Raw genomic sequence first — 27,442 nt, forward strand, 5'->3', positions numbered from 1 at the left:
TCATTTTCTGCAAATAAATGCTCGAAATGACAATTCGAAATGAGATAAATTCTCGATAATGCAGTCAGGGCATGAGACTAGCTCAGACTACGAACACCTGGCCTGGTTCTCAGTGCATCTCAGAACACAACACAACCCAACCAAGCTTCCAAGCTTAACTCTTTCTCAAGGGTAGGCTCGAACTCTTCGAATTATACCACTGCCTTTTCTGTTCATGACTAGAGCGTCTTTCTTTCAGGTTCTCGTTCACACAGCTGACAAGGCTCAGAGAACACGCCAGAGAAAGTAAAGTAAGGTAGGATAGAAATAGAGAGGGAGAAAATGCACAGCAAACTCAAACCCATGGCAGCCTCTGCGCTGTGGCTGCACTTACACAAACGAAACCTCGTCTTCACGTGAGACTTTTGCTTAGAAAGCAACTCGCCAGCTGCTGTGACGACAAAGGATTGAATTAACATCTCTCTCTCTCTCTGTAGATTAGATAGTCAAGGCCACAGAAACATTTAAAACATGCTACCGCTCTCCCCCTCCCATTTCCCCACTCCTCATCTCTTCTCCCTCATTTTTTATTATTTCTATCTTTCTCTGCTCTCTGCCTCTCGCCCTCTCTCTCTCTCTCTCAACCTCTATCTCTCTCATTCTCTCTCTCTCTCTCATACTCCCTCTATCTCTCTCATTCTCTATCTCTCTCTCTCTGTCTCTCTCTCATCCTCTATCTCTCTCATTCTCTCTCTCTCTATCTCTCTCTCTCATCCTCTATCTCTCTCATTCTCTCTCCCTCTCCCTATCGCCCTCATTCTCTCTCTCTCTCATCCTCTATCTCTCTCATTCTATCTCTATATCTCTCAGTCTCTCTCTCTCTCTCATTCTCTATCTCTCTCATTCTCTCTCTCTCTCTCTCTCTCTCTCTCTCTCATTCTCTCTCTCCCTCTCTCTCTCTGTCTCTCTCTCATCCTCTCTCTCTCATTCTCTCGCTATCTCTCTCTCATCCTCTATCTCTCTCTCTATCTCGCTCATTCTCTCTCTCTCATCCTCTATCTCTCTCATTCTATCTCTATCCTCTCATTCTCTCTTCTATCTTTCTCTGCTCTCTGCCTCTTGTCCTCTCTCTCTCTCTCTCTCTCTCTCATCCTCTCTCTCTCTCTCATCCTCTATCTCTCTCATTCTCTATATCTATCTCTTTCTCTCATCCTCTATCTCTCTCTCTATCTCTCTCATTCTATCTCTCTCTCTCTCATCCTCTATCTCGTCCTCTATCTCTCTCAGTCTATCTCTATATCTCTCAATCTGTCTCATTCTCTCTCTCTCTCTCTCTCTCTCTCTCTCTCATATTCTCTCTCTCTCATTCTCTCTCTCTCAATCTCTCTCTCTCTCTCTCTCTCTCTGCACCTGAGGGCACAAGTGTTCAGTTCAATCCTCAAAACATAGCATTTGCATAATGGCAATTTCGTCCACTGAAGAAAGTCAGATAAAACCTCAACATTAGAGCAAAACAACACTATGTTACTATGGTTGCTTCCATTCCTAGGAGGGTTACTGTGTAATAGATGTTAGAAAAACAGAAACAACCAAACATTCTGTTATAATTAAAATACACTGGGACAATTACTCTGTCTACATGATTATCTCCCCAATCTGTATGACGCTAAATACAATTACAAACTGAAGGGGATTGTAGGGAGATGGGATATGCAGAGAGAGACAATTGTGTGTGTGTGTGTGTGTGTGTGTGTGTGTGTGTGTGTGTGTGTGTGTGTGTGTGTGTGTGTGTGTGTGTGTGTGTGTGTGTGTGTGTAAATCAGTTCACTTGTGTGTGTGTGTGTTTGTCCTTCAAACTCCTCCTTCCTCTCTCAGCAAAGGCTGTCACATGTCTCTGGCGTCACTGCCAGGGTGTGGCGTCACCACGTCTGAACTGAGTGTGACAAAGAGAGGGAGTAGATGAACCCTCACATACCTAACTGCAGTGGATTATGCTATTGAACCATAAAGAACAAGGCATTCCCTCTGGTTCAACACAGGGGGTCTGGATGCTCAAACATGTACCACGTCAGAGTAAATCCCCCAAATATATCAGTGGGAGAGATCTACTGTCACATTGTTTAGGATGTCTGGTAGTTAGAGTGCTGTGTTCTGAAGTTTCTTCTACGTTCTTATCTTCAGCCTGTAGCCTGTACTAATCTGTGCTTCAGACAGAAGAGTTTTACAGAAATATGACGGACGGAAGCAGAAAGATGGAGAGGGGGGCTAAATACAGTTTCTAATGTGACAGTGTGTGTGTGTGTGTGTGTGTGTGTGTGTGTGTGTGTGTGTGTGTGTGTGTGTGTGTGTGTGTGTGTGAGTGTGTGTGTGTGTGTGTGTGTGTGTGTGTGTGTGTGTGTGTGTGTGTGTGTGTGTGTGTGTGTGTGTGTGTGTGTGCTAAATACAGCATAATGACTAATCCTGTGCAGGCATCTCAAAGGGGCAGAGTGAGTTGACAGAGCTTTTTTTCTGGCTATCTGACAACTCAGAGAATAAGACATGACAGGTGCAAACGACCGCTCACGCGCAGGCGAACACACAAGCTCTCTCTCTCTCTGGCGCTCAGAGAGCCTGGCAAAGATATTCATAGTAAGCTGACATTGGCCTGGTATTATTAATATAACAATATATTCCTGCTTAAACCATTAGTTTATCTATCGGGTCTCCTCCAGAACACTTGTGAAATGATCAATATACCTCATCCAGCTGAACGAGTACAAATTGAAATGCAACAACATGAACTTAGGAGTTATGATATACCACGATAAGAATGTTAGATTTTTCCAAATGTCACTTACCTTTTTTCTTTCTGCACAGATTAACATACTCACATTATATTTGTAAATACAGTATATTATTACAATGCATAATACCTCTTCTATTACTTGTTATTTTTATTTGACTCTTATTATTGTATTATATTTGAGGGAGCTAGCACGCAAGCATTTCTCTGCACCTCTTCTACCTGCTGTGAACTGTGTTTTCATCGGCTATAACCCACAGTACTTTCTCAACTTTAAATCAGAGTGTGTCCCTGTATGACCAGAGAAGATGACTCATCTCTTGTTCTCTCCTCCTTCTCTTGCTCTACTTACACCTTACACACACATGTACACAAACACTTACCTTCCACCACTTTCCCTGTCTGTTCAGCCACTCCCCCGAGCGTAACCTTGGCAATGTAAGCTCCTATCTCACCACGACTCCCAGGAATCTCTTTCCCTCCCACCACACGAATCCCCAGGCCATTCCCTGCAGGGAACACACACCCACACCAGTGAAACAGGCCTGAAATGTCATATTGGAATTCCAGAGTTTGAGATCCTATTATTCCATTTGAATATCCATAGATTTGTACCTTATATAATGTTTACTGTATGTTTGAGTGCTCTACCTGAAACACTGCTGTCCTTGGGGTCTCTCTGTACTTTGATCCGGGTGTGAGGATACACATAGGGAATCAACTTCATCTGTGGGAGGGACAGGGACATCAGAAAAGTCAAGATCCAGTACATTGATTACAACAACGACAACAAAAATACTGCAGCACTCCAATACAACTCAGCTAGACAGCCACTACCAATGTACATTCAATTATGAGAAAATGTAGGATATTTAAGACCTTATTTCTTAAATATCCTACATTTTCTCATAATTGAATGTACATTGGTAGTGACTGTCTAGCTGAGTTGTATTGGAGTGGTATATGGCCAATATACCATGGCTAAGGGCTGTTCTTAAGCACGACACAAGGCAACACCCAAAGTGCCTTATTGCTATTATAAACTGGTTACCAAAGTCATTAGAACAGTAAAAAAAAAATGTTTTGTCATATCCGTGGTACAGGCTGATATACCACAGCTTTCAGCCTATCTGCATTGAGTCTCAAACCAGCCAGTTTATAATGTATTTTATTAAATGTAGTCAACTAGTTTAGACGTATCCAGCTCCTCTAACCTGTCTCCTGTCCAGAGCTTGTCCGTTTACCCGATGTTGTCTCTCTGCAGGCTTGTCAAACCAGTCAGTGTCCTCCCTCCTCAGGTGGTATGCTACACAGGGGCAGAGACATGAGGAGGGGGAGATGGGTGGACAAATGCGGACAGGGACACAGACAGAGAGGGGATAGTCAATGGTCAAACCCTTTACAAGCAGGATAGATGCCCAACTCCAAATCAACCGCTAGCCTCTAGCCCCTGACCCTATATTACGCACTTTATATAGATCCGAAGGATCTATATTAGCAATATTGTAATATCTCTAAGTCACTCTCTGCTAGGCTTGGCAGAGTCTATGTGAATTATCAGATCTACACAAGTGCCTTGGGGCGGGAACTAGGTGGCTATGTGGAATTGGCATGAGTAGCACCCCCTTAAAATAATTTATAAACACATCCTTCGCTCCATGTCTACTGCTTCTAGGTGATCAGTGATCTGAGCTAGCTGGAGAGGTGAAGGCAGAGTGGTGAAAACCCTGCTCTGTCCCATCCCCAGTTGTATTAGATTAGTGACCCCTTCAGAGACTGGATGGGGATGGATGTATTTCAATTAGTTATGGCATGCAGAGGGACCCCTGTGTGTGTGTGTGTGTGTGTGTGTGTGTGTGTGTGTGTGTGTGTGTGTGTGTGTGTGTGTGTGTGTGTGTGTGTGTGTGTGTGTGTTTGCGTGCGTGTATGTGCACGTGTGTGCTGATAAACAGGTCATGCCAAGAGTGAGTGAAACATCTCCACAATGGGTCAGGGCCACAGTAGAGACACGCTAAAGGTGGACGGAGGAGAGTGTCTTCCACAGTCACAGTACAGTAGTACAGTACAGTTGTACAGTAGTACAGTAGTGCAGTACAGTAGTAGTAGTAGTTCCCTTTGCCCTGAGACAGTGAGGTGGGACATTGATAGCTGGTGTTGTTATCAGGGTGATCTAACATCATGATCATTGTTGCATCTATCATCGTGTGAGAGACCCTCGACAACTACTGATGCGGTATTCAGATATGTCATTGTTGTGGTAATGTATAGCTTTTAAATGTGGAGCTGTATCTGAGCCACCTTGCAATGGTGCATGAACATGAATTCCAGAAATGGGTTTGATATATGTACAGAACCATTTAAATGTGGATCATTCCAGAAATGGATTGGGGAACCACTACTGTATATGATATGTTTACAGTACATTAACATCAAGACATGGGTCATTCCATGATGAGGTTGATATGTGTAAAGTACCATCCAAAAATGGGTCATTCCAGAAATGAGTCTAAAATGTTTGTGTACGTGATACCATCAGCATCAGGTCATTGAGCACCATGGGGTGTGGGGTGTTGTGGGGTGGAAGCAGACATTGTCTAAACTACATGGGGTTGGGATGTGGTCTGGATTAGACCGTTCACACTGCAGCTCTCACCTTCTATGTTCCAGTTGGGGCCTCCGGCTGGGGTGTAAAGTTATATGTTTTAGAAACGGCTACAACACAACGTCTTGAATCTCAGACTTATTCAGTGGACTATGTCTCCATCCACTTACACTGTATATCACATGCACTGAACTACATATAGTGGAGCACATGCTTTGAAAGCAAATAAATACATCTTATTACATTATAGTCCATCAGGGAGTTTGCATTTCTGATTGGAAGTGCATGAAAGATGTATAATACAGCAATTGTAGAATAATTGTAAAATGATCTACCTACAAATACACGGGTATTTACTCAAATATATCAAATGCATAGCATTGACTTACTGTAAAGTCACATGGATACTAAAGCATTCTAGACATCTAAAGGTAGACTCAACTATATGACATCACAGTGGGGCGACTTATTTTGTCTTGCCAATTCGCGCCCTTCCTTGAGGCATGGCTGGGTACGGCTGGGTATGATGATGTCATATTGCGGAGTGTCCCTTTAACATGGTGCTGCTGTATTAGTGGAGGGCAGGCAGCAGGGCCAGTGGGGAGGAACTAAACTAGAATACTCTACCGTGTCTGATACTCTCATGAAAGATTCTGGGATCATCTCTGTTCAGTGTCAGCAGGGAGTCATTTAGGGCTGGAACCAAGGCAGATAGACACTCTTATTGATGTAGGGTCAGAAAGAGAGCCTTCTGCTGCTCATCAACTACTAATTCACCTGTCATTGAGGTCAGTTTTATAGTAAATGTAAAACTGTATAACATGCTATTCAAATGAAAATGCTTTGTCAAACGAATCAACTTGCATATGGTTATTAATGTGTGTGTGTCCATGTGTTTCTGCTTGTCTTTTCCAAAATATATTTTCAAATACGTAAAGAGAAATGGTGTGCATTCTGAAACTAAATAACAGTAACTACACTATGCTGGGCCAATAGAAACATAGGGGCATGTTGAGGAGTGAGGTTCTGGTTAGTAAACATAGATGAGAGAAGGACAGCTGAAGAGATGGGGAGAGAACACAATATGCCACCAATCAGAAGAGAGCATGCACATTACAGTCACTTGGAAACATTCAAAGCAACCAACATCATGCAAAAGACGATGTCAAGCTTTATTGAAATGGAAACTCAAACACATTTTATCTCACAGCAACATGCATGAATACAAAATGGAAAATACCCAAGATGTGCAGGGATGAATATGCTATAAATAACTGTGTAGTGTGACTACAATAACATATACTGAATGTACAACACCTTCCTAATACTGAGTTGCACCCCCACCCCCTTTTGCCCTCAGAACAGCCTCAATTCATTGGGGCAAGGAGTCAACAAGGTGGGGAAAGGAGTCAACAAGGTGTGGAAAGCATTCCACAGGGATGCTGGCACATGTTGACTCAAGTTGGCTGGATGTCCTTTGGTTGGTGGACCATGCTTGATAAACACGGGAAACTGTTGAGTGTGAAAAACCCAGCGGCATTGCAGTTCTTGACAGACTCAGACCGGTGAGCCTGGCACCTACTACCATACTCTGTTCAAAGGCACTTAAATATTTTGTCTTACACATTCACCCTCTGAATGGCACACATACACAATCCATGTCTCAATTGTCTCAAGGCTTGAAAATCCTTATTTAACCTGTCTCCTCCCTTTCATCTACACTGATTGAAGTGGACTTAACAAGTGACATCAATAGGGGATCATAGTTTTCACCTGGATTCACATGGTCAGTCTGTGTCAGGGAAAGAGCAGGTGTTCTTAATGTCTACTACTAATGTCTACAGTCTACTATCAACATGGATCCAAATCTAAAACTCAAATACACAAACAAATAATCTACAAAATCCTTAGGGGGAAAAATGGCATTGCATTACAATATAAATGTGAGCATAAGCTCTCTGTATTATTACTGCTGTAATAGTATGTGTGTATTTCTGGTCAAGAGACAAAGTGAGTGAGTCAGGTACAATATAAATGGCTGACTGCATCGTCTGAACAATTACAGTAACTAGACCCAGACCCACACAGTGATTCAGCATTATGCCTTTAAAATGGCTGCTGACAGCAGGCCAAGCTCCACAACAGCTGACAAGTAAATATAAGTATGTCTAAAGGCCTGACCTACTTTCTACAAAAACCAGACACCATTTTCTGTCTGGAGAAGAAAAGGAAAGGAGAGGAGAGAGGAGGAGTGGTGTACTGTAGACAACAGGGCCTGTAGTCCCAGGGTGTTTCTCTCTGTCATCCTATCATGAATGCAACAGCTTGTATAGACTATAGATAGCACCCAGATTGCAGCGACAGTTTACCAGCTACTGTTGCATATTCATTAGTCTCCCACCCATTTAAATAGGTTAACACCTATTTAGTCCACAGAGGCACTTAGTGTATTTACGATCACATATAATACATTATTGTTACTTTACTGTTCTGTATGCTTAAATGAAGCCCTGTATCCATCCCATAATACATTGTTACTTTACTGTTCTGTATGCTTAAATGAAGCCCTGTATCCATCCCATAATACATTATTGTTACTTTACTGTTCTGTATGCTTAAATGAAGCCCTGTATCCATCCCATAATACATTCGGTCAGTGATGAAACCAGGAAGCCAACATGTAAAAGAAGAGAACAGAACTGGAGCATGCTAATAACAACACAGACACACTGTATTATGTAACATCCACCGTATTATGTATCGGCGAAGAAGACAGACAAAAGAAGACAAAATAACAAATAGTGTTGCATGCAGAGATCAAACAAGACAGAAACATAAACCAGAATAAAAGACAAAGACAACATGATGATAAAAGATGTGAAATAATAAGTGATGAGGACAACAGAGACAAGAGTCAAAGCCTTCTAAGGCAGACATACAAACAGTCGGGAGCATTGCGACATGTCCAGAGACTCAGGGTGCTGTGAAAGCCTCAGGAGCCATTTACCTTCGCTGTCAGACATCGCTCCCCCCAGATCATCCATGATGAAGGCTATGTCTCTATCGTAGACCCCACTATGTCCACGTGTAGCCCTGGACTCCTCCCTCATGTGCTGCTGGACCTCTGGCAGGGAATGGCTGGAGCCAAACTGGTCTCTGGAGTCAGCTGAGATAGGTGGTAGAGGACCAGCTGAGGCTCTGGCCATGCCCATTGGCTCTCCCACCGGGCTCAGAGGGCTCTCCTCTTCTGAGTTCTGAGCCACGATGGGGATTCGCCCGATGGGCAGGCTGGTGGGCTTGGTCCTGGCCAGTCCGGAGCCGAACGCTGCATCCAGGGCTTCTCCCTCACTCCTCATCCGGAGAGAAGAGCTAGACAAGTCCCGTTTGATGGAAAGATCCAGGCCATAGACAGAAGTGGGGCGGGAATTGGGTCGTGAGGAAGGGCGAGAGCTCGTGCCACTGGGGTAGGTGGTGTCATCCTGTAGGGTGGACCTCATGGTGGGTCCCCCCAGGCTAAGGGACTGGCTCAGAGAGCCAGCCAGATTAGTTCCCAGAGAGGAGCCCAGGTACTTCTGCTGCTCAGAGAGGTTCTTCTTCAGGCCAAAGTTGATCTCATCCTGAAGCAGTCTGGCTCGTGTGGACAGGTTGGTGACAGATGAGACTCCAGAACCCAGGAAGCTGCTGTAGTCTGGCTCCAGGTCTCTGCTCTCCTGGATGGGTGAGAATTTTGTTATCTTGGGGTCCATCAGGGTTGCCTTCTTCTGGTTCTTGATCTGTTTCTGGTAGAGCACGGCGGCAGGGAGCTGCTTGGCAGCTTGTTTCTCCAAGGTCAGTCGGCTGATGCTGTACTTCTCAGCCTTAGGGAAGTGTCTATAGCTGGGGTCAGTGGGGAGGTACTGAGGCATGCCCAGGCCTGAGAGGTGCTCCAGACCCTCCGTCCCTCGTCTAAATTCCTGCTTTATCTGTTGCTTCAGGAGCTTCAGCTCATAGGGCTCTTCCATAGAGTCCTCATCTCCTTTACCGTAGCTGTGCAGACGCGAGTCACCCAGGAACGCAGCGACCTAAACAAAGAAAAGAAAACCATCATCATATTGCATAGAATTTTAAGCAATTTTCAGCAAAACCTGCACAAGACACACTGAGACAAAGTATCTGTCAGTACTGAAAGCATAAAATGGAGCCAGCTAGCACTGCAGTGCATAACATGTGGTGAGTAGTTGACTCAAAGAGAGAGAAAGACAATAGTTGAACAGTTTTGAACAAATTAACTTCACAAACTAAGGAGAAGCAGCAGCAGAGAGAGAGAGATAGCTATGTTTCATTGTATTTTTGTTCACCTTCACTTACTTAGCCTGCTAATGCAGCCAGGTAATTTAGCCTACTCAAACCATTGGCTCAAACAGAGAGGAATGCTAATTATGTTGGCTAAGCTGGCTAAGAATATCAAACACTGGAACTTTCCAAGTCCAGGTAAGCTTTCGCTTTTTTGTTTTATTACCACCGGGCCCGCCGGTGTAACAGCTGAACTGCTTGCTGTAAACTGTACTGCGTGATTGTAGCGGGTTTACTAATGTGTTATTTGTAATGTCTATTTTGACTATGAAGTTAACCATGACTAACCCCATTCCGTACTATGCGCAACCGCAGCATTCAAACAAGGCTGCAATGAAAACTAATGGGACTGTGGCAACTGTATTGCATCAAAATCTGGGATGTGAACTAAGTTTCGATTCAGCGTTGATTGACATGGTAATGGACAAATAGTATTTGAGAAAATACCAAAGAATGGACCCCTCTGACGTGGTACGTTACATCGTGACGTAACATGCATTTGCAACTCATTCTGTGTCATACAGCCTCTCTCCACCAGGTATAACACTTCTCTCGCAGTTTAAAAACAGGAAAGGGACAGAGGATACCTAGTCAATTGTACAACTGAATGCATTCATTTTTTGCGTCATCACGACTCTCAAAAGCCGAGACAGCCACTGTTTACTTCTGAAGATACATTTAGCACCGCAGCCCTAAAACCCAATTCAAATTCGACACAAACCTTCAAATAGGTATGTAATAACACATTATATAAACTCTTTATAGTGTTTTATTTACATTTCATAGGTGATAAGTTGGACAGATCGGGTGAAAAAAATCAGTTTCCCCACACGACATATCTCCCCCTTTCACTATTACGCAGTAGGTTTCTCTTCCCCACCCGCCATTTTTAAAAAGACCCGACGGAGCTCATTGCCTTCTTCAATCATGCAGAGATGGGCATCATGAAGGTCTTGTCGTTGATTTTGCTGGAAAGGGGAGAAATTGTCCTTTACAATAGTATTATAGTTGATCTGGAAGTAATGCGTTTTTGGGGCGCTAAAATAAGGTAAATTGTACGGACCAGCACGGTGTACAAAAGTGCATTAGTTAACGTTAGCTAATATCATGACAATGATGTAAGCTGTGTGTAGCGATTAACAGTTATGATATGAAGGTTTGGCTTGGAAATGTTTTTTTCGCCTGGTCACAGATAGCTGTTGTGTTGTGCAGAAGTCCACAAGTGAAGGGAAAGGTGAGAGGACAGTGGGTAAATGCGAGAAAGAATTATACAACGAGCAAAGTGATGATGCTGTGGCTGCTATGAAAGTCAACTGTGTGTGCAGGTAGTCAGGGGTGTATTCATTCCACCGAGTCTGTTGAAAAACTTTTCTTAAACGGAAGCAACAGAATGAAACATAGATAAACTTACATGAATTTGTCCAAAATAAACTTTAGTGCGCAACTATTTGGACTAATGGTTACACCCTAGATCTGTTAGATGCAAGCAAGAGTGTGCTAGGTGGTATTGAATGTGTCACTGTCTATCACCTTGATTACTCCAATTTGTCTCTCGACCTGTGCACCTACAATATAAACTTTAATTTGTAGGCTAGGTTGTAGCAACCTCATGATGGGTATAGGAAAAATGTGAGTATCATTTAGTAGCCTAAACCAATGGATGTTACATTGAGCTGGGTGAATGGAATATGAATGACAGTCATCCAATATGCTGTAAGAAAAATAAGGATCATAAAAAATAACAAAATCCTCCCTAATCTTAAACAGCATGACCACCACTGCTTTAAATACATAACAGTTACCTCTGCAGTGCGCCTGGCTTCAGCGGCCCGGAGCAGCCTGTCAGCCTTGGACAGGTCCTTGTCAGTCAGGCTGAACCCTGACCCCAGCCCGGCAGAGCCTTTAGTCAGCTGCTCTATGTCCTCTATCAGAACATAGTTCCTGGCATTGTGGTGGTCGATGTCAGCGTAGAAGGATTCAGTAGATATATTAGACATGGGGCTGGAGGCCATTCTCCTCTCCTCCAGACCCATCCTCAGTTCCAGGCTGTTGTACTTTCCCACCCCATACCCACCCTCGCTGGAGGAGGGTACAATGATGATGGGCTGGTTCCGGATCACCTCGTAGTTGGTGGTGTTCTTGGACTGGTAGCATGATGGCTGGGCCTGCTGGTGGGAGTGGGAGGCCTGGGGATAGGACAGGCTGGGTACAGAGGAGTAAACTGACTGACTTTGGTAGGGGTGCTGCTGGTAGAGGGCCTGTTGCTGGTACAGGGTCTGCTGGGGGTAGTGGCTGGTGGCATTGGTCTGGGGGACATACTGAGCATAGTGGGAGTAGGGACTGGTTAGAGTGGAGTACTGAGAGTCAGCCTCAGTCTGAGGGGGGATGAACTGGTCAAACTCTGACTGGGGAGCTGTCCTGGGTCTCTCCAGGCCGTGATTGCTACCTCTGGTCTCCCTGATGTTGCTGACCTCACTGTCTGACATGTAGTCTCTCTCCTCAGCCACACCCTGCAGGTAGGCCCTCTCTCTTTTCTCCCTCTCCTGCAGCAGGGCATCCTTACGACGGTTGATGCCCATCTCAAGGTACCTGTAAAAAGGAGAAGATGGGATAGAATTTACAGTGGCTTGCGAAAGTATTCAACCCCCTTGGCATTTGTCCTATTTTGTTGCCTTACAACCTGGAATTAAAATAGATGTTTGGGGGGCTTGTATCATTTGATTTACACAACCAGCCATCTACTATGAAGGTGCAATTTTTTTATTGTGAACAAACAAGAAATAAGACAAAAAAAACAGAACTTGCGTGTGCATAACTATTCACCCCCCCACCCCAAAGGCAATACTTTGTAGAACCACCTTTTGCAGCAATTACAGCTGCAAGTCTCTTGGGGTATGTCTCCATAATATTGGCACATCGAGCAACTGGGGTTTCTGCCCTTTCTTCAAGGTAAAACTGCTCCAGCTCCTTCAAGTTGGATGGGTTCCGCTGGTATACAGCAATCATACCACAGATTCTCAATTGGATTGAGGTCTGCACTTTGACTAGGCCATTCCAAGACATTTAAATGTTTCCCCTTAAACCACTCGAGTGTTGCTTTAGCAGTATACTTAGGGTCATTGTCCTGCTGGAAGGTGAACCTCTGGACAGTCTCAAATCTCTGGAATACAAACAGATTTCCATCAAGAATTTCCCTGTATTTAGCGCCATCCATCATTACTTCAGTTCTAACCAGTTTCCCAGTCCTTACTGATGAAAAACATCCCCACAGCATGATGCTGTGATTGTGTTCTCGGGGTGATGAAAGGTGTTGGATTTGCGCCAGACATAGCGTTTTCCTTGGTCAAAAATCTCAATTTTAGTCGCATCTAACCAGAGTACCTTCTTTCATATGTTTGGGGAGTGTCCAACATGCTTTTTGGCAAACACCAAACGTGTTCGCATTTTTTTGTCTTTAAACAATGGCTTTTTTCTGGCCACTCTTCCGTAAAGCCCAGCTCTGTGGAGTGTACGGCTTAAAGTGGTCCTATGAACAGATTCTCCAATCTCCGCTGTGGAGCTTTGCAGCTCCTTCAGGGTTATCTTTGGTCTCTTTGTTGCCTCTCTGATTAATGCCCTCCTAGCCTGGTCTGTGAGTTTTGGTGGGTGGCCCTCTCTTGGTAGGTTTGTTGTGTTGCCATATTCTTTACATTTTTTAATAACGTATTTAATGGTGCTCCGTGGGATGTTCAAAGTTTCGGATATTTTTTTATAACCCAACCCCGATCTCTACTTCTCCACAACGTAGTCCCTGACCTGTTTGGAGAGCTCCTTGTCTTCATGGTGCCGCTTGCTTGGTGGTGCCCCTTGCTAAGTGGTGTTGAAGACTCTGGGGCCTTTCAGAACAGGTGTATATATACTGAGATTATGTGACAGATCATGTGACACTTAAGTCCACCTGTGTGTAATCTATTTAACTAATTATGTGACTTCTGAAGGTCATTTGTTGCACCAGGTCTTATTTAGGGGCTTCATAGCAAAGGGGATGAACACAAATGCACCACCTTTCCTTTTTTTTACAAATATTATTTTTTCACTTCACCAATCTGGACTATTTTGTGTATGTCCATTACATGAAATCCAAATAAAAATCCATTTAAATTACAGATTGTAATGCAACAAAATAGGAAAAACACCAAGGGGGATGAATACTTTTGCAAGGCACTGTACATGGCCGTGAAAAGATATTTGCCCGCTTTCAGATTCTCTATTTTCTCTATTTTCAACCAAAAGCTGATATTAGATAAAGAGAACCTAAATTTACAAATAACAAAAAAATGGCACGCCCTGGTCGTAGTATATTGTGTTTGTCTTTATTTATTTGGTCAGGCCGGGGTGTGACATAGGTTTATTGTGGTGTGTTTTGTCTTGGGGTTTTGTTAGGTATTGGGTTTGTGGTTTAGTGGGGGTATCTAGCATAGTCTATGGCTGTCTGGAGTGGTTTTCAATCAGAGGCAGGTGTTTATCGTTGTCTCTGATTGGGAACCATATTTAGGCTGCCATATTCTTTGAGTATTTCGTGGGTGATTGTTCCTGTCTCTGTGTTTACCAGATAGGCTGTATAGGTTTTCACGGTCGTGCTTTGTTTTGTTCGTTATTTCATGTCTAGTTCATTTCATTAAAGAACATGAATAACCACCACGCTGCATTTTGGTCAGCTTCTCCTTCGACAGACGAGAACCGTTACAAAAAAAGTATACTTATAACTTTTAGTGTCAGCGTTTGTTGCTGGCATGTCATCCCTAAGTTTGTTTATCTTGCCAATGAAAAAGTAATTAAAGTAGGTCGCAATATTAGTGGGTTTTGTGATAAATGAGCCATCTGATTCAATGAATGATGGAGTCGAGTTGTTTTTTTTCCCCAAAATGTCATTTAAGGTGCTCCAAAGCTTTTTACTATCATTCTTTAAATACTTTATCTTTGTTTCATAGTATTGTTTCTTTTTTTCCTTTTTTAGCTTAGTCATATGATTTCTTAATGTCCAGTATGCCAATCAGTTGGGCTGCCAGACTTATTTGCCATACCTTTTGCCTCATCCCTCTCAACCATACCAGTTTTCAATCCACGGGGATTTAACAGTTTTTACAGTCATTTTCTCAATGGGTGTGAGCTTATTAGTAACTGGAATCAGCAATTTTATAAATGTGTCAAGTGCAGCATCTGGTTGCTCCTGATTACACACCACAGAGCAGCAAATATTCTTTACATCATCAACATATGAATCACTACAAAACTTCTTGTATGACCTCTTATACACTATATTAGGCCCACCCTTTGGAACGTTGGTTTGCCTAGATAGGGCTATTATATTGTGATCACTACATCTTATGGATTTGGATACTGCTTCAAAGCAAATATCTGCAGCGTTAGTAAAAATGTGATCAATACATGTTGATGATTTAATTCCTGTGCTGTTTGTAGCTACCCTGGTAGGTTGACTGACAACCTGAACCAGGTTGCAGGCACTGGTTACAGTTAGTGCCACCTTCAGCTGCAATGACTCCAACCAAATGCTTCCTGTAGTTGTTGATCAGTCTCTCATATCGCTGTGGATAAATTTTGTCCCACTCTTCCATGCAGTACTGTCTTAACTCAGCGACACTTGTGGGTTTTCAAGCATGAAGTGCTCGTTTCAAGTACTGCCATCACAACTGCTCAATTGGGACTTTGACTTCAAATGAGTTGCTTTTTAACCATTTTCATGTAGACTTGAATGTATGTTTTGGATCATAGTCTTGTTGCCTAACCCAGCTGTGCTTCAGCTTCAGCTCACAGACGAATGGCCTGACATTCTCAGGTAGAATTCTCTGATACAAAGCAGAATTCATGGTTCCTTCTATTAAGGCAAGTCGTCCAGGTCCTGATGCAGCAAAGCATCTCCAAACCATCACACTACCACCACCTTGCTTGACCGTTGGTATGAATTGGTATGAGGTTCTTAAAGTGGAATGCAGTGTGTGGTTTTCGCCAGACATAATGGGATCCATCTAGTCCAAAAAGCACCTTGAAGCACCTTCAGTCATCAAGACTCTTGAAAGAATGTTCAGATCAGTCAAAAGTATACATTTTTGGATGACAAGGTTCCCATTATGCCTGAGGGGGGAGTGATCACTTCATACACACCCATGTGTTCTACTCATCTAAAGTATGCTATTGTATTGTAAATCAAAACTGGTTCATAAATGACTTGCCTCTTTCCCAAATGGTAAAATAAATAAATAACCTCAGCTTGGCATCAATCTCTTTCTCCTCCTCATCTAGCTCGGCCTGTTTCCTGCGGAGCTTGGATGACTCTCTCTCCACTAGATCCAGCTCCTTGTCAATGTCCTGCAGGATCTTGGCCCGGGCCATGGTGGTGTGACGGCCAAGCCGGCGGCGGGCTGAGTTGGTGCTGTAACCTGACGGGCCGGTCAGAGGGTCATCTTCAGGGGGTGGGTTGGGAAGGGTTCTCTTCACCTTCTTTCCAGTGCCTGACGAAGAGCTCTGGCCCTAGGACAGACAGAGGAAACATCAATAAGACAATAGATAAGATAAGAGTACAGATGCAGTTCGGGATCTTAAGCAAAAAAATGTTTAACATATCATTAAATTAAAAAAAAAAGTTTTTATATAATAATCATGTTAATTGCAGGACGTAATAAATCATGCGTAATGGATGACATAGAACACATTTGTATGACGTAGTACAGAAAAATCGTGGACCCGTTTTGGCTTGTGAGCAAAACTACTGGTTGAAATTATACAAAAGTTCTGGAGCAACACTTTAACATTCTTGCAAGGTTTTTACTTTCAACAAACATTTCAACAGCATGCAATCAATGTGTTTTACTATGCCTTTAGCATGGTCATATTTAACACTATTTTATATTCCCAGTATTCTTACTGCAATGACTTACAGAGTAGCTGTCTGAATAGTGGTAGCCTATCCTGTCCTCGGTGGTATGGCTGAGAGATTTTGGGTCAGACATAGACTTCTGCCCAGGCTTCAGCATCATAGGGCTAGAGGAAAACCTGGTCGGGTCAGTGGTCAGCATCTTTTGCCCTCCCTCCATGGCCTTACTGGAGGGGAGGGTGGACACAGTGGAGTAGAGCACCTTGGGGGACTTGGGGGTGATGTCTGCCGGTGAGTGGTGCCGCCGGTCTGCGTCTGTCTGGCAGCTGAGACTGCCACCTCTCTGAGAGTTCTCTGGGGCTGAGATATGTTTGATGATCTCCACCTTAGTGTCCATCTGGATGCTGGGGCGTTTGATGCTCCCGGAGTGGTCGGTCTGGACAGAGATCTCTGCCACAGTCTGGATGGCAATGCTGGAGACCTTAGAGCCACCGTGTTTCCCCTCACCACTGTGCTTACTGGAGCGGGAGCGCCGCCGCGACCTGGCTGGCATGTCCCACTCAACCTCCTGGTCCTCCTCATCATCAGTCTGAACACTGCTGTCTACACCCTTCCTGTAGTTCCTCTTCCTCCTCCCTACATACATCCTGTCTACTGAGTCCTCATCGTCTGTCTGGACCCCACTGTCCACTATCCTCTTCCCTACCACTCCTGTACCATACCCCTGGTCACCAGGCTGCTTAGACCCTGCCGACTGTTTCCTACTGAGCTGCAGCTGGTCCTGACCTCCACCCTCTCTCTGACCCTCACTGGTTACATACTGCCCACCCTCTAGCTGGGTGACAGTGGATGAGGTGGTGGACTCATCCCTAACAGGCCAGTATTGGCCGTTATCCCCAACCCCTGTATACTGCTTCTCTAGCAGGTTGTCTGACCCTGTAGTACTGTACTGCTCATCTAGCTGGTGCTGTAGCTGCACCTGGAGTTGTTGGATCTGCTCTAACTGTTGCCTCTGCTGGTTGTAGGTCTCTTGCTGGGCTACTAGTTGAGCCTGGTGCTCCTCTTCCTGTTGCATTAACAGCTGCTGTTTCAGAGCCTGTAAAATAGAATAGATTAGATTAACATTATTGTCGATCACCTTACAGTAACTGTTTACAAACACATTAAAAACAGTGAGCATGAACAGTGACCACGACACCCCGCACCATACATTAGCACAGGAGACATATACCGTACACACACATTCATACCTGCAGCTCCTCCAGTTCCCTCTGCACCATGATCTGCTCCTGCTCGCGGTAGCGCTGGATCTCCTGCCTCTCCCACTCCAGCTCCTCTGCCAGACACAGCTGCTTCAGCTTCTCCAGCTGCAGGAACTCCCTCTCCATCTGGTACTGGGTGATCTTGCTGTCATCCAGACCGGGGAACATGGGCGATGAAGCCAGGGCGTCCAGAGAGGCTGCGATGGCTTCCAGTGTCTGGTCAGAGTACAGGTCAGGGAAGCCAGTCATGATGTCAGCCAGAGCGCTGGGCAGCAGGTCCTTGGGCAGGCTAGTGTCCAGGCTGATGATCTGTTGGCCAGGGTCGCTGGTCGGAATAAAGCCATAGGGGTGTGGAGCTGGTGCTGGCTGCTCCTGGAGGGTGGTGGTAGGAGGTAGGGTGGTGCTGAAGATGGACCCTGGCTGGGTGGTGATGGCGTATGTAGAAGGAACAGGGGCTGCTATGGAGGAGTATACCATTCCGTCTGAGGATCTAAAGACACTATAAGCAGCGACCTGGGAATATGGAGCAGTGGATATCCCCGTATACGCCCCAGCAGCTTTGCTGGTGTAGTCTAGAGCTTCACCTGTTATGATGGGTCCAGAAATGTAGGTTTAAATCAATGATTATAGCATCATAACTTTCTGTAAAAAAAGAGTCCATGCAGATTCGATTTGGGGAGATCATAACACGAAGCATGCAAGTATATTCAGTCTGTCCAGCTAACATGATGCAAAGCCAAAATATTGTGGGAGGACACGCAGGCATACACATGCATCTGTGTAAAAGAAAGAAAAGACAAAAGAAACAGGACATTCATTAAAATCAAGATCGTTTCACAAATCATGCAAAAGTACAGTAAATGCACATTTTTAATCACACTAGAAATGAACATAATGGTAACTGATGTAAAACAATGCCCAGAGAAATAGGTTACCATTCAGAAATGAAATTCAAGCAGGTAAAAAGTTGAAAAGAACCCAAAACCTAGCAAACATGCTATATTTCTACCATACCAACCTGCGGACATATTAGCAGCAGTCAGGTCTATTGCACTGTCCGAGGCTCCGTTATAGTTATATCTGGTCTTTCCATCATAGAGGAACAGTCCTGCATCAGCCAGGTTGGTCTCAGACATGGCCTTGCCGCTCAGGCCCTTGATGCCATAAACCCCAGCATGATCATACTGGTAGTGGTCATCTCTGTAGCCGAAGCGGTTGTCAGGTTGGGTAATAACCGGCGGCTGGGTCCTACAGCTCCCTGTGAAGGGTAGCTTGTAGATGACGTCACAGCACACATTCCTCCCAGCTGTCAGATCTATGGGTGTCCCATCATCCTCTATGACTGTGGTCACCACACCAGGGCTCTTGTCAGACAGAGCTGCCATGGCCCTGAGGGGTCTAGAGGTGGACAGATCCACAGCCCCTGCTGGCTCTGAGAGCATGTCCCCCACGTTGGTGATAGCGGGGGCCATGGTCACTGGAAGTCTGCTATTTACAATGGAGGCTCCATAAGACAGGTTGATTGGTGTCTCTGTGTCTGTGGCTAACACTGTGTTGATGATAGGCGGAGAGTCCACCCGCCTGTACACTATCTGTGCCAGAGGCTGGAATGGTTTGTATGTGGTGAGAGGGAGAGGCATGGAGGCAACATAACCCTGCAGATCTAAAGGTATTTCTGCTGGCTCGCTGGTGTAGGACTCAATGGTGTCTGAACAGGTTACGATAGTGATGCTATCAGTGACAACAGACAGCGTGGTGGAAGGGGTGATCTTAGCACTCAAGTTCACTATCTCTGGCTGCACTGCTGTATGTCGGCCACTAGAGTCGCTACAGGTGGACTGGCGACTTGATTCCTGTGGGGTCAAGTCCATCCCTGAATCGGTCATCTTCACGCCAATCTTAATGGTGCGGAGGTCAATGGCATCACCGGAGTAGATCTTGCCGTTCTGTTTGGGAGAGGGCTGGACCTTAACCAAGTCTGGCTGGATGGTGATGGCCACTCCATTGGATGCAGGAACCTGGGGCAGCCTCTCATGGACCAAAGACACCGTGGTTCTCTGAACCTCGGTGGTGACCACCTGAGTGACCAGGCTGGGCAGGCTCTCCGGGTGCTGGGCTGAGGTGGAGATAGATGAGGAGTACATGTGGCTCAGGCTGTTCACCACCTTCTCAGGCCCATGGATCTCCTGGCTCTCGATTGACTCATGGTGGAATTTCCTGGTGAAGGTGACTGGAGCCACGGGGACGGTCTCGGGAATCTCCTGGATAGATGGAACTGACATTCTCCTGGTGTAGGCTTCAGTTGTAATGAATTCCAGGGGGGTCTCATGGGCTGATGAATAAATCAGCACTTCTGGTACTGCCTGTGGTGGTTGCACTGCTGAGGGTATGGATCCTCTCCTGTATGGGACTTGGGCAGCATATGCCTCTACGTCTGGCTCTGCAGGCATCGTGATAACCTGGGCCATACTAAGGGGTTTCTGCATGGTTATAGACGCTCTTCTTGTAGTGGAAATAGCCTCGGTTGTAACCACCTGGATGGGTGTTTCATATTCTGATGGGTAAGCCGTTACTTCAGCAACTGTGTATGGTTGTTGTGCTACAGAGTATATGGATGTCCTTCTAGTGGTAGTGGCCTCAGTTGTTCTAACTTCCGTAGGCATTTCATACTCTGAAGGCAACGTCATCACTTTGGCCACTGCTTGTGGTTGCGGTGCAGCTGATGGTATTGATGGTATCTCCTGCTGTAAGGGCATTGCTCCTACCTCTGCCATGGGTTTTGGCTGCTGCATTGGTGATGGTGTTGATGCGAGGCTATAGATGGCCTCAGTTGAAACCACTTCTATCAGTGATGGTGACTGATGCATGGTTGAGGGTGTAGCTTCTACATGGACTTGGCTGGCAATAGCTTCGGTAGGTATCTCCTGCTGTAAGGGCATTGCTGCTACCTCTGCCATGGTTTGTGGTTGCTCCATTGTTGATGGTATTGTCACTCTCCTAGAGATGGCCTCAGTTGAAACCACTTCAATCAGTGATGGTGATTGATGCATGGTTGAGGGTGTAGCTTCTACATGGACTTGGCTGGCAATTGCTTCTGTAGGTATCTCCTGCTGTAAGGGCATTGCTGCTACCTCTGCCATGGTTTGTGGTTGCTCCATTGTTGATGGTATTGTCACTCTTCTAGAGATGGCCTCAGTTGAAACCACTTCAATCAGTGATGGTGATTGATGCATGGTTGAGGGTGTAGCTTCTACATGGACTTGGCTGGCAATTGCTTCGGTAGGTATCTCCTGCTGTAAGGGCATTACCTCAGCCATGGTTTGTGGTTGCCACATTTCTGATGGTATTGATGCTCTTCTAGAGATGGCCTCAGTTGATACCACCTCTGTCAGTGATGCTGACTGATGGATGGTTGGGGGCATAGCTTCTAAGGGCATTGCTAATAACTCTCCCATGGTTTGTGGTTGTTGCGTTTCTGATGGTATTGATGCTCTTCCAGGCATGGCCTCAGTTGAAACTACATCTGTAGGTATGACCTGCTCTGCTGGTAAAGCCATTACTTCAGACACATATTGTGGCTGCTGAGGTACATCATGTATTGATGCCCTTCTACCAGAAGCTTGAGCTGCAGACACTTCTATAGGAACCTGTGGCTCTGATGGCATTGTCCTAACTTCAGACACTTTCTGTTGTGGCTGGGCTGTTGGAGGTATATACGGTTTCTTTAATGGAGCTCTGACACTGTATACCTGAATAGGCATCTCCGACTCTGCTGAAATGGTCACCACCTCAGCCACACCGTGTGCAGGCTGCATAGCTGATGGCATGGAAGGCTGTCTTGCTGTTGCAGTGACTCCCTCTAGGGGTGCTGCTACTTCGACTGGTACTATTGCTGCTGTTGGTGGTGGCAGCTGCCTCAATGAGGGAACTGACGCTCTCCTGACAGTGGCCTGGGCTGAGAAGGCCGTAATGGGTGACTGTTGTTCTGAAGTTGTAGTCCTATACATTGGGCATGTCTGCATAGTGAAGGGGATGGATCCTCTCCTGATGGGGGCTTGGACAGTGATGCCCTCTGTGGGTGTGCCAGGCTCTGAGGGAAGCGTTATCACCACATACGTTTCCAGACAATTGGCATACCTCGGAGACAGAGGGGACCTGGGAGAGGCAGCACTCATCTTGGGCTCCACTGGGGTGGTCAGACTCAGATACAGGGCATTGGGAGGTTCTCTGGTCCTGGGCAGTGTTGTGGCTGTGAATGGCTGTGCTATGCTGGCGTTTGGTACCACTTCTCTGGTCCTGGGAAGAGTGTGGCTAGCGGTGGGAAACACTGGTGGTTTGATGCTTTCCCCTGGACGGTGGCTGAACACCAGCCCTGCAGGGATGGACACAGGCTTGGGAGGGACGGGAGGGGGTGCAGATGCCTTGTGTACTGTACTGGGGCCTGTGGTTGTTACAGTTCCCTGTGTCATTGTCACAGCAGTTGAGACTGATACTGTGGTTGGGACTGAAGGTGGGGTGGAAACAGAATACTTTTTGGGATAAACCGCTGGCTTGGGTAAGGTGGCAGGAGGTGGTGGAGGAGTGGGAGGTGGTGGTGTATCTGCCACAGGTATACATGTGTCTGAGCTGGGTACAGCAGGAACAGAGGGAGCAGTAGGGAAAGGAGCAACACTCACAACCACAGGCCCCCCATCAACAGTAGAAGTGGTAGTTATTGCCACTGAGTATGCCAGGTCTTGGGTCGACTGGCTGAGCACCGACATGTTCTCCACATTAGGAACTATGATGACCACATGCCCCTGTCTGGTTGGGGTCATCATGACCTGAGGGCCAGCATCACCCTTTGGCCTGACCTGCTCCACCTGCGGCTGTATATCCACCACCACAGACTGTATGGGCTGGCTAGGCAGACCTGCTCCAATGGCTATAGCGGTGGTCATGGTCGGGGAGACATGTTGGACAGCCCTGATTGAGGTAGGCCCTGCTGAGGTCTGGGGCAGGGAGACTGACATAGAGCGAGGTGGAGGAGGAGGTGGGGCTTTTTTGGTGGAGGCTTGTCTCTGGATTCGGGGTGTCCCTGCAGCTGGGACTACTACTGGGGCTGGAGCAGCAGCCTGGACAGGGACTGACTGCACCACTGTAGCCTGGGCAGGAGCTGGGGCTGATGCAGGTAGTGGGGCTTGGGGTGAAACTGGAGAGGTGATGGTAGCCATGTCTGGCATTTGGACTACAACTGGAGCTGGAGCAGGAGTTGGAGCAGAGACTGGAGTTGGCACAGCACTGGGAGCAGCTGGGACTGGAGATTTTGCTTGAGAATGTACTGGGCTTGGTATTGGAGTTTGTGCCCTGACCTGCACAGAAGGTAGAACCTGAGCAGCCATCTGGGATGGAGATCTAACCAGGTCTGGTATTTGGACTGCATATGGATCAGGTATCTGTACCACCACTGAGGCAGGTGCTGAGACACGGGTTGAGGCAGGGGCTGGGGCTTGGGCTGGAGAAGCTGCAGCATCGGCTGTAGTTGTAGCTGGTGTTGGTGCTTGGATTGGATCTGTAACCAGATCTTGTATTGTGACCAAAACTGTGGTTGGAGAAACAGCCATAATGGGAGCGATAGAAGGAGGGGAGATATCAATAGGCGGCTGAGCAGCAAAGGGACCTGCTGCTTTGGCCAAGTCTGGTGTCGGAGTAGACACTGCAGTAGAGTCGGAAGAGAGAGGACTTCGAGCTTGGAAAGAGGTGGAGGACGTAGCGTTGGAGGCTAGACTTGAGTCTGGAGTCGATGGTGAGGTAGGAGGTGATACAGGAGAGACCTGTGAAGGTGTGGTGGTCGTACTGGGGGCTAGAACTGTCTCAGGGGCAAAGACAGGAGCTGGAGTAGCATTAGCTGGGGAAACCTCACACACCACAGTGATGGGTTCAATGTCAGCTACCTCTGTTGTTGGTGCAAGCTCTGAAACTGAAGTGTACTCTAGCTCTTTTTTAGTCTCAGACTCATAACTAGGGGTAATATCAGAGGACACTCCCACTCCATACTCCTCTACTATACTATCGTCCGTCTCATCCTCTCCAGAGGAACACTGGGTGATCTTCAAGTCCGGTATGGGGAAAAGAGCCCTCCTCATAGTCATATCCTGAGGAACTGTTGGCTTGGCAACATAGACCTCGGGCCGTTTAGGAGGTTCAGAGGGTCGTGGTGGAGCAGGACGTTTCTTCCTCTTAACGTAGGTAGAACCAGCATCTAACATAGGCTTCTCTCCCTCGGCCTCACCAACTTTGCAGCTCTCAGCTGCAGCAGAGGATGGCGCAGTAACATGTATCTCAGGATTAGGAGTGTTGATAGCTGACTGAACCGTCTGAAACTCTTTCTCTATCAACATCAGTTCCTTCTTCTTCAGCATCATCTCCTCATACACCTCTTCAGGAGACCTCAAACCTTTCTTCCCTGGCTCTTTAGCGTGGTCTTTACTGGGCTGCTCCGGTGGGGCTGAAGTACGTTTAGCTTCAGGCTCCTCCACTAGGGATTCGTAGAGGTAGTCCTCTATGGCCATGCCTTCGTAAAGTAGCTCTATCTCAGGGAATGGCTCTGTCTCTCCTTTAGGAGATCTAGCTATCTGAAGCATCTCCTCATATTCATCCTCTGCACTCTTTAGTGGCTTTGCAGTACTGAACTTCTGTCCTTCAGGGACAACTATCCTGGTCTCTGTGTGAAAGGCGTCTGAATCAGACTCCATGCTAGGAAAATAGTCAGAGACTGATGTCCTGTGAAGCGCTTCCATCTCCCTAGCCTGCCTTGCCTCCTCAGTGGGAGAGGCGTCTTCAATGGAAGACAGGTTACAGGGTGAGGTTAGAGGGAGATTCCTTCTCCTCTGAGCTCGGAGATCATCTTTATCCCTTTTGGACTTCTTGGAGATCCTCTTCCCCTGCTGCTGGTCCAAATCCTTCGGTTTCTCCTGCTCCCTGGGGTGATCCTCCTCCTCCCTGAGCTCCTCCTCCTCTGACGAGTCCTCGATGGTGGGGAATGGCTGGCCGGTATGCCTGTGCTTGGCCTTGCGGGGCTGTTTCCCCTCCCCACTCCTCTTGTGGCTGGGGCTGCTGTCGCTGTCCTCCTCCAGAGAAGAGGCTGAGGTGGGGGAGGTTCCAGGGGTGAAGCTGGACACTTGGACGCTGGATGACCCCTCACCTTTGGACCTGTCCTCCAGAGAATCTGTGATGCTCTCCACCTCTGAATCCCCATCGTCCATGATCTTTCTTCTCTGCGGTGTCATCGGCATGGCTTTCTTATACACAGTGATTTGCTCATGGAGTTCAGCACTCTCTACAATAGATTTAGGCTCAGACCCTGGGAGAGAAGGTATCCTGGCTGGGCTGTCTTCATCATCTATACTGCCTTTTTTTAACAGAGGCTTGGATTTACATGATGTGTTATCCACCACAGCATCCATGGTCTCCTCCACTCTGACCTCTTTCTCTTCTTTTTCCTCCTCCTCTGAGAGAGACATCTCCTCTCCCATCATCCCCATGATCTGCCTGCGTATTAACTCCTCCTCATTCACGAATGAGTCTGGGCTGTCTGGAGGGCTGTCTGTAGGGCTGTCATCTTTGTAGTCCTCGCTGCTGGATGAGGCTGCCGTGCTGACTGCTATCGCACTTAACCTCCGTCTCTGGAGCTTGGGCGAGGGAGAGGGTTCGCTCCCGCTGCTCTCCTCCATCGGCACATAACTCAGAAGCCTCTTTGCCCCATTCCCCTCCTCCTTGGCAGGCATGGCTGTGTCAGGGGTTGTGTCCATGATAGGGACATCTCTGACTGTCTGCAACTCATCCAGCTCCCCCTCGGAGGTGTAGGAGCCCTGTGAGATGGGAAATATGTCTGGTCCATCCTGGGACTTGTCACTATAGTCCTCATGCTTGATGTCAGCCTCAAATGAACTGGCTGGGCTGGATGGTACCTCAGCTACTACCTGGTCTGCTAGGAGGGAGGCTGCAGTTGGCTCTTTCTCCTTCACCTGAAAATAAAAAAGCATCAGATGAACATGTGCTTGTCCTCTGCATAGATAAATCAAAACATACACTACCAGTCAAAAGCTTTAGAACACCTACTAATTCAAGGGTTTTTCTTTATTTTGACTATTTCTACATTGTAGAATAATAGTGAAGATATAAAAACTATGAAATAACACATATGGAATCATGTAGTAACCAAATAAGTGATAAACCAATCAAAATATTTTTTACATTTGAGATTCTTCAAATAGCCACTCTTTGCCTTGATGACAGCTTGCAGTCTTGAAGGAGTTCCCACATATGCTGAGCACTTGTTGGCTGCTTTTCCTTCACTCTGTGGTCCAACTTATCCCAAAACATCTCAATTTGGAAAAGGTTGACACTGTGGAGGCCAGGTCATATGATGCAGCACTCCATAACTCTCCTTCTTGGTTAAATAGCCCTTACACAGCCTGGAAGTATGTTGGGTCATTTTCCTGTTGAAAAACAAATGATAGTCCCACTAGGCCCAAACCAGTTGGGATGGCGTATCGCTGCAGAATGCTGTAGTAGCCATGCTGGTTAGGCGTGCCTTGAATTCCAAATAAATCACAGACACTGTCACCAGCAAAGCACCCCACATCATAACCTCTCCTCCTCCACACTTTACGGTGGGAAATCACATGCAGAGATCATCCGTTCACCCTCACCATGTTTCGCAAAGACACGCCGGTTGGAACCAAAAATCTCCAATTTGGACTCATCAGACCAAAGGACAAATTTCCACTGGTCTAATGTCCACTGCCCATGTTCCTTGGATCAAGCAAGTCACTTCTTCTTATTGGTGTCCGTTAGTAGTGTTTTCTTTGCAGCAATTCGAACACGAATGCCTGATTCACACAGTCTCCTCTGAACTGTTGATGTTGAGATGTGTCTGTTACCTAAACTTTATGAAGCATTTATTTGGGCTTCAACTTCTGAGGCAGGTAACTCTAATGAACTTATCCTCTGCAGACCCTCTGGGTCTTCCATTCCTGTGGCGGTCATCATGAGAGCCAGTTTCATCATAGCGCGTGATGGTTTTTGCAACTGCACTTGAAGAAACTTTAGAAGTTCTTGAAATGTTTCCACATCGACTGACCTTCATGTCTTAAAGTAATGATGGACTATTGTTTCTCTTTGCTTACTTGAGCTGTTCTTGCCATATGGACTTGGTCTTTTACCAAATAGGGATATATTCTGTATACCCCCCCCCACACACACACACACACCTTGTCACAACACAACTGACTGGCTCAAACACAATAAGAAGGAAAGAAATTCCACAAATTAACTTTTAAGAAGGCACACCTGTTAATTGAAATGCATTCCAGCTGACAACCTCATGAAGCTGGATGAGAGAATGCCAGGTATGCAAAGCTGACATCAAGGCAAAGGGTGGCTATTTGAAGAATCTCAAATATAAAGTATATTTGTTTAACACTTTTTTGGTTATTACATGATTCCATATGTGTTATTTCATAGTTCTGATGTCTTCACTAATATTCTACAATAGAGAAAATAGTAAAAAATAAAGAAAAACCCTTGAATGAGGAGGTGTTCTAAAACCTTTGACCGGTAGTGTATGTCTT

The 27,442-nt window shown here is 46.1% G+C and overlaps 1 protein-coding gene across 1 annotated transcript in view; it reads right to left on the minus strand.

Annotated features, from left to right (window-relative positions):
* The window catches only part of LOC135508815 (protein piccolo-like), a 118,300-nt gene that overhangs the window by 31,860 nt on the left and 58,998 nt on the right, over positions 1–27,442 (minus strand). Inside the window, exons 14-22 of the mRNA XM_064929027.1 lie at positions 18,847–25,834; positions 17,817–18,412; positions 16,631–17,662; positions 15,958–16,223; positions 11,498–12,284; positions 8,371–9,424; positions 3,976–4,067; positions 3,413–3,488; positions 3,145–3,270 (exon numbers count right to left, since the gene is read on the minus strand). Coding sequence (XP_064785099.1) covers positions 3,145–3,270; positions 3,413–3,488; positions 3,976–4,067; positions 8,371–9,424; positions 11,498–12,284; positions 15,958–16,223; positions 16,631–17,662; positions 17,817–18,412; positions 18,847–25,834 — 11,017 coding nt within the window. The remainder of the gene's footprint in view (positions 1–3,144; positions 3,271–3,412; positions 3,489–3,975; positions 4,068–8,370; positions 9,425–11,497; positions 12,285–15,957; positions 16,224–16,630; positions 17,663–17,816; positions 18,413–18,846; positions 25,835–27,442) is intronic.

Source organism: Oncorhynchus masou, chromosome 22 (assembly GCF_036934945.1).
Source record: "Oncorhynchus masou masou isolate Uvic2021 chromosome 22, UVic_Omas_1.1, whole genome shotgun sequence".
Lineage (NCBI taxonomy): Eukaryota > Metazoa > Chordata > Actinopteri > Salmoniformes > Salmonidae > Oncorhynchus > Oncorhynchus masou.